Source organism: Phaseolus vulgaris, chromosome 4, assembly GCF_051622355.1.
Source record: "Phaseolus vulgaris cultivar YP4 chromosome 4, ASM5162235v1, whole genome shotgun sequence".
NCBI lineage: Eukaryota > Viridiplantae > Streptophyta > Magnoliopsida > Fabales > Fabaceae > Phaseolus > Phaseolus vulgaris.
This window is the reverse complement of record NC_143501.1, coordinates 10,553,077-10,565,778: the sequence shown is the minus strand read 5'-3', so window position 1 is coordinate 10,565,778 and position 12,702 is coordinate 10,553,077. Positions and strand designations below refer to the sequence as shown.

Here is a 12,702-nt window from a genome sequence, read left to right as displayed (position 1 = left end):
GGACCAATTGGGTTGGGCTGAGTAGGCACTATGTTTTAGTGAGTGAACTTAATCATTGTGTCCCTTTATTATCTCTATTTATCTCTATTTAAAGAGATCATTGTACTTGTAACTATGAAAACCTAATAATAGTTGCCAGTGTGGATGTAGGTTGTAGTTGGCGACCGAACCACGTTAAATCTTGTGTTGTTTATTTTTCTGCAGTTGATTCGTGATGGTGTGTTGCTTTTGCGTGTGTTTTTTCCATCAAGATGATGATTTTTCAATATTTTTTTTTATGTTTTGTTTGATGATGTAATTAGTTGGAAATTCTTGTATAAAGGATATGATTTTATGATATAATAGTATGCTCATGTAAACTTTATTTATATATTAAATGCCATAATAAAAATTTGATAAGGTAATTGGAATGCTACAAGATGAAAATTTATATTTAACATGAGCTTATTAAAAAAAATCATACTCAAACGCATGAGAAAAAAGCAACATCCTAATTTTAATATTTTTTTATCCTAAATATATGAAATTCATAACTAGTTCACATTAACTAATAAAATTTGTTAATTTATCTAGTAATGTTATTTTTTTCTATAATTATAATATACTTTAAATAATTAGTATATAGAGAATAGTAGTAATAAAGTTTTATTTTTTAAAACTAAATTTTTAAATTTTGTATGATTAGAAAAGAGAAAGAGACAATTTAACTTATATTTTCATTTATGAATTTAAATAATTAAAGAGTATTTGAAAAATAATAATGAATCCAAGAGATAAGTAAACAACAACATTTTAAAGAGATGTAAGAATTCAAAACAATATTTTACAAAAATGGATAGAGAAAATATTAACTTCATTATTTTTTTTGAATTTCACGTGCAAAGATGGTATACCTATTACATGAGAAATACAAGATTTTTTCAAATAGGAATTTGTATCTCTGCGCAGTACAAGTTAATAATTAATTGCAATATTTTTTAATTATCCCTTGACTACTTACTTAGTCATCCCTTTTGAAAAAAAAAGTGAGGATAATATATATTTTAGCTTCTCCAATTTCTCTGAAATATTTTATTTATAAATTATCTGGTTACTTTTTTACAATTTTAAAATATTGTTCACAGGAACTTGTTTATCCTATTTAGTTTAGAAAAATAATTTTTAGAATGATGTTGTGGTAGTAAATTCTTGATTAATAAATGTTAATATATATATATTTATTTATTATACTTTAAATATTTTTTTTATAAACCAATATCATGTGGGAAACTATATGATCGTTATGATTATATTTTTATGAAATTGGGTTGTCACGATTGATATTAACTGATATATATGTTATATGATATGATGGAAAAATTACATGAAATCATATATATAACTAATTAATCTAATTATTATTTTTTACTTATATTTTTTTATTTTAAAATTTTATTTTGATAGTTTATCGTTATATTTTTTTTGTCATTGAACTACATTGATGATATGATGTAAACGAACAGGTATAAGTTGCAAATGCATGAAAGACTTTGTGAATAGAGTAAAAAACATTACTTTCATTTAGTTCCTTTTCTAAAATAATTTGTATATTTTGAGAATGTTATAGTTTTTCTATCAATTAATTTATTTTTAATATACTTAAATGAAGCGTCTCATAAAAACATTTTAAATGTTTTTAAGACAATATTAAATTTCAAATCAATTTTAAAGAGAATAACGTTAATTAGAATTAATAATTAATAATAAAGAGAATATTATTGTGACACAATTTTAATAGTTTGATAAAAATCACTTTAAAATATAGTAAATTTTAAGTTATATTAAATATAAAAATGATCAATTATTAATTTTTAAATCTTATCATTCTTATAAACTTTTTTTAGTTATTTCTATATTTTTTTATATAATATTATGATTCTAATAATTTTTTCAATCATAGAAATGAAATGATAATAAAGTGAGAATCAATTTTAAGTAATTAAAATTTTAGAAATAAGTTTGATCACTTAAAGAGTGATAGAAGTTTAATAGTTAAATCTTGATCTATAGTTATATATAGTTATGTATTTAGTTTGTAAATTTATCTTTAGAACAATTTAGGACTTCTCTAAATTTAAGTGTTACAATTTTTATTTTGAGACCGTTGAATAAATTGATGGATATTAGGTGATAATTAATTTAAAATATGATTTTGATTCTATTAATAAAGTTGAATCCATAATAAATCTCCTTTTAAATGTTTTTAAGAGAATTAATTAGTTATATATTCTGAAACTGAAATTGAAGTCAAAGGTCAGTTACACTTAAAATGTTTAAAAAATTTAAAAGTTATGCTGTAAAATTATATAGATATGTATTATATATTTTTTGAAATATTTTTAGTTTTATATACCTGTTGGATAATAATACATCAGAATAGATGTATATTATCGTGATATAGGTTGTTACAATTATTATTATATTTTTTTCAAGAAATAATGACACTATTAAAAGTTATTATTTGGAAAGTGTTAATTTTTGGAGAGTTTTTATTTATTTATTATTTATAAAGTTCAAAAATGACATTAATTATACTCTTATATATTTTATAATCTGTAAAATTTAAAAACATATTTACTGATTGTGTTAAATGAAAAAAAATAGTAAAATACAAAAATGTACAAGTATTTTATTAAAATTAAGAAGATTTATTGTATTTTTTATCATATAAATAACCCTAAAAATAGAAAAAACAATTAAAAGAATACAATTAATGCTTAATCTTATCATTAAAATGATTTCAAATAAATTTAAATGATAACATTAAAAAGAGTTTAATATCCGTTTCTCTTTTATTAATATCACAATCGATGAAGTTGCTTTTATATATTTCACTATCTCCCATGATTTTCAATTCTATTTGTATCCAAAGGATACAACCCTTTAATTTTTAGGACACAATCCTTTATTTTTTATTTTTATTAAAAAAGGAAAAAAAATCAAACAGTAAAAGAATAGGATATTTTTAGAAATAGATAAATTTTGATTTTTTTTTATAGAAATAGATAAATTTATTTTTTAATATTTTACTATTTTAAAGATAAAACTGTCCATATTTGTAAGAAATGATGAAAAATTACAACCTTTCAAGTTTGTGAAATTCAAATTTGGGCACACATATACAAACTGTTTTTGCCCTTTCCTGTTCCCGCCACCCAAGCTTTGAAAGAGGGAAACAAAAGTTTCCAAAACAGAAGCTGAAATTTTTTACACCAAACCCTTATTAGTGTCCGAAATTTCTGTGTCTTAACACTTCAGCTTTACTTTGAAAACCCACCCAACAGGCAAGAGTCTTCTCTGTGTGTCTGTGTTGGTAGCTCTTGCAAACTCCAATGGCTATTACGGCAATCTCCAACTCCAATATTGAACCCGGGTTCTCCTCTGCTCAGCAGAAGAACATGAACCTGGTTGCTGCCGGTGGTAAGAAGCCCAAAAGGTGCAATTCTCCCGGTGTTCGGATCGTGGGAAGTAGAATCTACGATTCTGCAAATGGAAAAACATGTCACCAGGTACTTTTTTTTTTTTCTTTTTCTTTTGAGTTCTAGTGTTGCCCATTCATTTTTTTTGTGTTTTTTTGTGTTTTTTTTTTTTTTTTTTTGCGTTGTGGGGTGTTGGGGTTTGTGGAGAATGCGAAATCTGAATGTGGGTATGTGAGGGAAAGTGGAAATTACGTGAAAAAAGGGAACTTTGGCTGATGGGGTGGGATTATACAAGAATGATGTTGTTGTATTGCTGAACGTGTGAATAGGCTTGCATAGAGTTGTTTCAGCTAAGTTAATTGTATTGAGTTTGAGTGCATGCAATTGAGTTGCATTTCTGGAGAGCTTTGTTGGTTCTAGGGATTTATTTGATTTGAGCATTTGACAAGATGTTTGTAGTCTTCTAAAATAATTATGTTTGTTGTGTTGTAGTTTTGCTGTTACTTTTGTTTTTTCTTTCTGTTTTAGTTGTGCGGGTGTAGTGGTTTAGAAAGGGAACTTTGGTTGATGGGTATTATAATGATGGTGATATTTTTTGACGATCCGGTTTTACATTTACGTTGTGTGTGTCATTTCGTTTGTGTTTGTTTTTCTTTATAGATTTTGAGGTTTATTTAGATGATAACATTTTTGTTTGCTTTGTTTTCTGTGTTGAAGTGCCGGCAAAAAACAATGGATTTCGCTGCTTCTTGCAAGAATTCGAAAAATGGGAAGCCCTGTCCCATTAAATTCTGTCAGAAATGCCTCATGAATAGGTAGGTTAAGTTCCGCAATGTAAAAACGTTCGGGTTTTCTTTTTATCTTTTGAAAATGTTTTATTTATTTTTCTGAGTTATTTTATCAATTTAAGCTTATTTCTGGCCATGATTATGGCAAAGGCATTTTTAACTTTCCAAGAGTGTCCATTGTTTTAACACCAATTATCCAAAGAAATCAGTCTGTAAAAATTTGAAAAACCAGTTCCCAAGTGTGTATGTCATGTAGGAATTACTGCATGACTGCTGGTGAATATTTTGAATGCGTTTTCCCTTCTGAGGATCTTTTTATGGTGAATTAGGTATGGAGAAAATGCCGAAGAGGTAGAGAAGTTGGACAATTGGGCTTGTCCAAAATGTAGAAACTTTTGCAACTGCAGCTTTTGCCGGTGAGTTTCTTTCGTTTTTATTTTTCTGTGTATTTTCAGTTGGTATTGTATCCTGAGTTCATTCTGAAAGATGAGTACTCATTTTAGGAAGAAAAGAGGTGAACTGCCTACTGGTCAACTGTTTCATACGGCCAAGGCAACTGGGTTTAAATCTGTGTCTGAAATGCTTGTCGCAAAGACTTCTGTGTATGAAGAGGTGAATGTTCTGCTTGCAAAGCAAGTTTACTTGTGTTTTCTGGTTAAAAAAACTCCTATGAATGCACATTCATGCTTTGTTAATGATGACAGGAGCATAAACATGATCAAGTTCTAGCTAGCAAAGTTGCTTCATCCATGAAACCAATTGCATCAGAGAAGGTACCTTACCTTTTATCTGGTTAATTTATCTTAGTTATTGGCATATACGCGTAACTTATTGGTGCACATGGTTTATATGCGTGTGGTGCACCTAGTGAGAGGAGTTAATTTTTGCTGTATGACTATGCATGAATAGTTGAAATTGTTTTACTTATTACATCTAATCTTCACATCCATGTTAATTGTATGCTATATGTTATATGGTTAGGAGATAATTATTCTGTAATATTTTATTTTCTATTTGTTAGGATAGATTTGATATTTTTTTTAGATTTGATTTGATTTATATAGCTTTAATTATTTTTTTAAATTTAGTTATAAATATCTATAAATTAAGGTTATAATCACATTTGTATAGATATTCAGAAATGCATTTTTTTTTGTCAACGACTGTATAGATTAAATTTTCATACCTAAGATGCTTCAATACGTTAAAATGGACTATGTACTCATATCTTTTACTGGATATTTATATGCGTACTCTATATGTTCCTTTGTATCAAAACTTGACTTTTTGTCTTTAAAACCTCTAATATATATCTTGTTCCTTCCATAACCAAGGGGACAATATCATAACTTGAGTATGATATTTTTATTTCATTTTAATTACAATTATACATTTCCTTTCAAGAAACGAATTAAAGACTAGCAATAACATCCTGATGATGGCTCACCGATATAAATTACAAGCTATATGACCAAAAATCTAGAAATCAAGAAAAATAAGTTAATAAAATAAAAGTAATTTATAATTATATTTGATTTAATAGATACCTTTTTTTGGTCTGTTTGATTGTCATATTTACCTGTAGCATTGTGTCTTATGTGATACCTGTACACATGCATCGTAGCTTATGCTCTTGTGAGTTTTGGTTGATGTTCTATTTTTTTTATTTTATTTCAGGAACTTGTAGTATTTCTCTCAGGGGAAATGGGGAAGGAAAACTCTTCTGAAAGAAACAGTAGTTTAAAGCTTGATCCTGTTAACACTCAGAAGACTTCAACCAAAATATGTAAGAAAGCAAAGCGTGAAGAATTAAAGGAAATATCTAATGGGAAAAATGGTAATAGTGCTGGCAAAAAGAAGTGCCACAAAAGGCGTAAAATTTGCGAAGAAGTTCCAAATGAGGAAAAAGGAAATGCAAATAACGGCACCAAAGCTTGTAACAAAGTCTCTGAAAGGGAAACAAAGGTAGATACTAAAAAATTGTTAGGAACTGATGCTGAAGGAAAATCTTTGTCTGGGGTACAAATACCAGAACATAGAAATCATCACCTTATTTCTGTGGATCCTGCAAATGATTTCATTCTTCCAATGACTTCGGCTCCAAAGCAAGATATGCAGCATATGAACGCTGAAAATTGTAACAGTACTGTACCGATAGATAGTTGTGCTGGTGCCAAAGTCCAATTGGGAATAGCAAGGTTTGCAAGTGTTGATATGAACTTGGTGATAGATAAAACTGAAGAGGAAATTCATTTGCCTCCTGCAGCTGAGTTAACGAAAATATTGGAGATTGAGCTTCCACCTGAAAATGTTGGGGATGTATTGCAGCTCTTAGAGTTTTGCAGACTATTTGGAAAGGTATGCCCCCATTTTAACGCTGTTGAGGGTGATATTTTGTTTTTGGTGTAACATTAAATTATACATCCAGATATAATGACGCATTGTTACATATATAATTCTTGTTTTACACTGACATGTTGCAGCAATTCATAATTGCTTTATCCAGTCCTTTTTCACATTTTTCCGTGTATAATTTTAATCAGGCCCTTGATCTCAAGAAAGGAGAAGCTGAGGCCATTTTACGAGAATTGGTACGTAAACAAAATTTGCGTCGAGGACAAAACACTTTGGCGGTTCAATTTCAAATTAGAATGTTGACCCTAATACTTGCTGATTCAGAAAATGAGTGAGTTATCCCTTGTATCTTTGATTGAATTGCTTGGTTGGGCAGTGATAACTTTTGTGTGACTTTGGTGTAGGTCTCCATCCTTGACAATTGGCAAGGGAAGTAATTCATGGTTGAAAGCTCTGAAGGATTTACTTGCTGAATCTGATCATATATTAAAGGATTTTCCTTTGGATTGGCTTGAAGAAGGCACCAATGGATATTACAATTTGGATTTGTCTTTAAAGCTCACTTTGCTGAAATTTCTTTGTGATGAAGCTTTAGGCACTAGGTATGTGTTTCACATAAATGAGAAAATAGCTTTACTGTGTATTTTGCTTTTGTTTTATTGTTTTATCTCTTTATCCATCTTTTTCTTTTCTCTGTTGTTGTCTTCATAATCTTGTTTAAAGTGGTTGGAAATATGCTTAATGTGTCCAGCAAATTGAGGAGTTGTATTGAAGATCAAAATTCAAGACATGCAGAAGATGTAAAAGAAGCAAAATCCAAGGTTGCTGAAGCTATGGATAAGGTAACAGCAAGCTAGGTGTTACGTTCTTTGTATCTGGATATTTCTTGCTGTTATATCGTGTTTGTAATCTTGTATGCATCCTATTTATAGGAGAAGGATCTTAGGAAGCAGTTGAAGAATGAGATGGTTAAAACTATTATGTTGAAGGGGACTCCACTTCGAATGGAGAAGCGTAATGCTCTACTTGCAAAGCTAAAAGGTGAAGTGGTTCAAGCTCATGATAAGGTGCTCAAGTTAAAGGGTGTACTTCCAAAAGGTATGATGAGCTTTGTGAATTATTCATTATGTTATAACGCCTAAAGTTTTCACATAATAACATTCAGTTATGAAATAAGGTTTTAAATTTATCATTTTCTTATGAAAAATTGATTGTTTGCAGCGAAGCATTTATTTTTCAAAAAATACAGACTGGGAATTGATTTCATAAATATAAATATATTACTGCTCTTAAAATGGATAGTTTGGGTACATATTGTAACTTAGATATCTTGTAAGAATTTAATGTTTCTGCTATTGTAAGATTTTGTCATTTGTTTTTCTAATGTTACAGAGAAACGTGATTCTCATGCTATAAGAATTAAGCCTGAATTTCTGGACAACGATGGTAAAATATTTTGGAAGCTCAAAAGTTATAACAATGAATGTACTGTTCTTTTACAAGGTAATTCTCAAAATCCATTTGAAATGATTATATTATTGTGATTCGGGTTGTAGCAAGTTTTCTAAAAAAAAGTAACAATGCAGATATCAATATACAAGATACAACTCTTATTGAAGAAAAATGGTTTGTTTATGGTCCTGAGAAGACAGAAGAAGTTGATAAATATATTTCTTCAAGGTAAGTTCTTTTTAATGTCCTATTTGAATGTTACATTTTAGTACACTGCATTTGTCTACTAAGCCACAACTACTCAATTGGATGTGTGGCTATGCAAACACAAGGGTAGGGGAAGGGAACATGTAGCTAAACATCTGTTTTGTTTCTGTTAGGGGCATTGTAGATTTCTGTCATGTAATTGATGCTCCAAGAGTGCAAGCAATAAAAATGTTTCTTTTTTTACCTTGGTTTCAGGACTAAAAGACTTAAAAGCAACAAGGTTTCTCACATGCTTTTAAGTGAAACAAGTTTGTAGGATATTTATGGTGAGTATTGCCATCTAATATTTCTTCTAGTATTTATCTAATTTGGAAGAGGTCCAATGTAGTGTATAATAGCATAAATGGTGGCAGGCTCTAATGCAGTGTTAATTGTTCAGAATAGCACAAATGTTGGTAAAAAAAACATTGTTTTAGGTAAATTGCATGAGTCCTTTCTCTAATGGAGTATTGGTATTGAATTTATGTTATGAGACTCATGTAAATTTATCTAATAATAATGTGTTAAAAATGTGTTGTTGACATATTTGTAACATGATATACATTTTATTTGTTTTGAACTTGTGAATATGATTAACATCATGGAAAGGTTTTTTCTATTTTGCAGTTATTGGTGGAAATCTTTTTATGCTTGGCCGTTTTTGATTGAGGTTTGAGTATGTTCCACCATTTTTTTGTGTTCTTTGTACAAAAGGGAGCTTCACTTTAGTGATCTAAAATCACATTAGTAAGATTCTGAAGTTGTTGACTATGTTAAAACATGAAAATACTATGGATTTGTTGTATCCTGTTGTAGTGGAACATGAAGCTTGATGATTTTTTCTTGATAAAAACAAGAGGAATATTAGGTTTCAGTGTAATTATTATTTTCTTCATTTAAGTAGTTAGATGTGGATTCAAATATCCATAGAAAGTGATGTATTCTAAATATTCCAAAGTAGCTCAACTTGTTAACAATCTACTAAAGAATCTTACATCTTTTGTCTTAACCAAAATCTAGTTCATTAGATTTTCATTTAATGGTTACTTTTTTAACCATATTATTATAAGTAAATTTAACCAAGTTTTAAATTCTTTATAAATTTAAATAATTTTAATTAAACTTTTTGACATATTGAATATTCAAGATTTTTATATTTTATAGTTGAATCTTTTGTGTTTAATTTCTTTTATTGGTTAGATGGCATGATTATATTCAAGATTTCACCATTTGCACTAATAACTTATTTTATTCTTGTAATAATAGAGTGTATGTTGACTTTCAATTGGTATCAAAATGAAAAGTAGAATAAATTACATTTAATAATTTTTAGCATCTTCAATGTATATCATGGTCCAAATAATGAACTTAAAACTTGAGTTTTATAAAATATCTCTATCATTACATTAAATTTAAGATTTTTGCTTTTAGATAACAACATAAGTTATAAGAACAAAATAATTACCTTTATAAATAATTTATTAAAATGAGGTTTATAAGACTTATGTTTTGAAGCTTGAATTACAATTTTTAAAAAAATAATATGATAGAATAACATCTAAAGTAAAATAATACCACATAACATAATTTTATAATATTTTTAAAAAATTAACAAATTTTTTGAATTTTTTAAATCATATTATTGTTTCAGTTCTTTATAATTACTTGCACACTTTTTAATTCTTAAAAACATTATCCTTCCACTACTTATCACTCACCCTAAAATATATATATATATATATATTTAAATAAATAAAACCGAACAAAACTCTATTCTTTTCTCATGCACTTCTACACATATATATACTTGTACGTATGATACAATCATTAAATTTCATACATAAACAATATATACAAGGTAATCTATTTAAATAAAATTCTAATATACAAAAATATAAATAAAAAAATTAATTAAATTAATCATTCATAAATATATAATTTCATTTTTTTATTAATCATAATCATAATTATATAATACTTAATACTAATTACCACAACTCAACTTTATTTTATTATCTTTCTCAACAATCATATGAATCACACATGGATTCATACATTAAAGATATCCAATGGGCACCTCTTGAAACCCTAAATCCTAAACCTCTTGAAAAACTTGTATTAAGTAGGTTTTACTAGATACTTACATCTGATCTAATACCCAATATTTAGATTTAAGAGAAATGATTAAGGTAAGTTCAAGCATTCAATACCATGTGACTACAATGTATGAACTTCCTTATTAGTTTTTATAATATTGATATCTTAGTTTATGTGACTTAAATCACTAGTGACAATATTTAATATCAAACTAATCAACATCTTATACATTATTTTAAATATATGATCTTAATTCCATTCCATACAATTTCAATGTCATCATACATTACTTATTATTTAGAAATTTCACAATCCAATTTGCATTAAAAATTAATATTCATACATAATTCAAATAATCGAAAAGATAAGAAGAAAAGAAAAGGAAGAACTAGAAATTTTTTTTTTAGCTTAAACGAGAATTTACTTTTAGCTCTAGCAATTTTTTTTGACTTAAGCAAAAATAGGTTAGATTTTGATTAAGAGGGTTGTGTTTGGATTTGTGGGAAGAGGATGATGAGTTGTGTTTGGATTTGTGGGGTGTTTGGCTTCCTTCCATTGAAGAGTTCATAGGGTGTTTTCTTCAAGATTGACCTTATTAACACTCTATTCATCACATAGCAAGAGGTGCTAACAGCATTAGCCCAAAAGTACTTGGGTAGGGAGGACTCACTCAGCATGTTTCTTGCTAATTCCTCTAGAGATCTGTTCTTTCTTTCAACTACCTCATTCTGTTGAGGGGTTCTTGGTGTAGAAAAATTGTGCAAGATCCCAGTTTTCTCACAAAATTTGTTGAATTTCTCATTTTGCAATTCTCCTCATGATCACTTCTTATTGAGCTAATACTGTTTTTCCTTGTATTTTGTAAACCTCTAGCAAGCTTTTTGAAGGCTGAGAAAACATCACTCTTTGATTTCAAGAAGAGTGTCCATGTGTACCTAGAAAAATCATCCACAATAACAAGAGCATAATAGTTGCCACCAAGATTCATGGTTCTTGAAGGGCCAAACAAATCCATGTGGAGCAACTCAAGGGGTCTTGAAGATGAAACATCATTTTTAAGTTTGAAAGAATTTTTAACTTGTTTCCCCTTTTGACATTCACATATGTGGTCCTTCTCAAACTTAAGCTTGGACAACCCAATCACAAGATATTTTTAGATTAATTTGTTTAAGTGATTCATGTGAATGTGAGCTATTCTTCTATGCCATAACCAAGATTCATCATGCTTAGAAAGAAGATAGCCAATAGAACAAGGAGAAGAAATATCTAAGAGATAGACATTGTTGATTCTTTTACCAATCAACATTACCTCATTTGAGTTGGGAAGACAGATTTTACAAGAGTTTGTCTTAAAGATTACTTGATAGCCTTTGTCACACAGTTGGCTAATGCTAAGCAAGTTGTGTTTTAGTCCCTCCACATACAAGATATCATGAATTAGCAAGATACTCTTGTCTCTTATAGAGTCTCTTCCAAGAATTCTTCCTTTGTTGTTGTCTCCATATGTTACATAGTCTTCTTGTTTGAAGATGATGCTCACAAACTTGGATTTATCTCCTGTCATGTGTTTTTGAGCAGCCACTATCCAAATACCACTGTTGCATGCTTCCCATCAGTTTTCCCTACAAAATTCAAGTTCAAGTGCAAAGATTTGGTCCCCTTACAAATGTGGTCCTCTTGAATTACTTTCATCACTGGGAACTTCAGAAATTCTGGGAATTCATCTCATAAAATATTTAGGAACAAAATATTTCCTAATTTTACAGAATTTAACATAGTGACCTTTTTTTCATGTAGTAAAAACATGTAACAACCGGTTGTTTCGATTTGACAATCAGTTGTTTTTCTGGAATTTTTGAAAAAGAGTTTGAAAACTTGTTATGTGGATTAAAACCCAATCCCCGCTTTTCCAAAAACACAATTTTAGGATGCTAAGACACTCTCAAAGTTGGATTTGCTTTTTGAAAGCTTATCCACAGTTTTCACAAGGTAGTGAACCTTCTTTTCAAGAGATTCACAATTTTCACAAACAAGAGAGTCACACTTACTAGAAGAATTTTTGTAAAGCATTTCAAGGTTTTCAAAATCTGTTTTTGAATTTTCCAATTCTTCTTCCAGTGCTTTGACTCTGTTTTCAAGCCAATTGTTCATACCTTTCAAACGATTGTTCAAGAGAGCCAATCGGTTAACTTCTTCATGGGTTTCTTTAAAGGCTTGAAGTAATTGACTATAGTTTTCAACATTTAAAGAAGTAGAAGAACTTACACTACTTTCACTGCTTGAATCATCTTCCTTTTTGGCCATAA

The 12,702-nt window shown here is 28.8% G+C and overlaps 1 protein-coding gene across 2 annotated transcripts; it reads left to right on the top strand.

Annotated features, from left to right (window-relative positions):
* The first annotated feature begins 3,154 nt into the window (after positions 1-3,154).
* Positions 3,155-9,314, top strand: LOC137837194 (uncharacterized). 2 transcript variants are annotated; one of them, XM_068646121.2, is made up of 14 exons: positions 3,155-3,548; positions 4,176-4,273; positions 4,576-4,662; positions 4,750-4,858; positions 4,951-5,019; positions 5,924-6,604; positions 6,790-6,932; positions 7,006-7,203; positions 7,353-7,443; positions 7,534-7,699; positions 7,994-8,104; positions 8,188-8,281; positions 8,516-8,586; positions 8,927-9,314. In XM_068646121.2, exons 1-13 carry the CDS (start codon positions 3,372-3,374, stop codon positions 8,574-8,576), a joined length of 2,085 nt encoding a protein of 694 aa, XP_068502222.1. In that variant the 5' UTR covers positions 3,155-3,371; the 3' UTR covers positions 8,577-8,586; positions 8,927-9,314. The 2 variants fall into 2 exon arrangements, with proteins under 2 accessions (XP_068502222.1, XP_068502223.1); XM_068646122.2 differs by having other exon boundaries at positions 3,193-3,548; positions 8,909-9,314.
* Positions 9,315-12,702: the final 3,388 nt, after the last annotated feature.

Excerpts from the sequence above, each read along its gene's own strand:
- LOC137837194 (XM_068646121.2), top strand. The coding sequence starts at position 3,372 with ATGGCTATTACGGCAATCTCCAACTCCAATATTGAACCCGGGTTCTCC. Across the intron at positions 3,549-4,175 it reads ATGGAAAAACATGTCACCAG|TGCCGGCAAAAAACAATGGA; the intron begins GTACTTTTTTTT and ends TCTGTGTTGAAG. Across the intron at positions 6,933-7,005 it reads CTTGCTGATTCAGAAAATGA|GTCTCCATCCTTGACAATTG; the intron begins GTGAGTTATCCC and ends ACTTTGGTGTAG.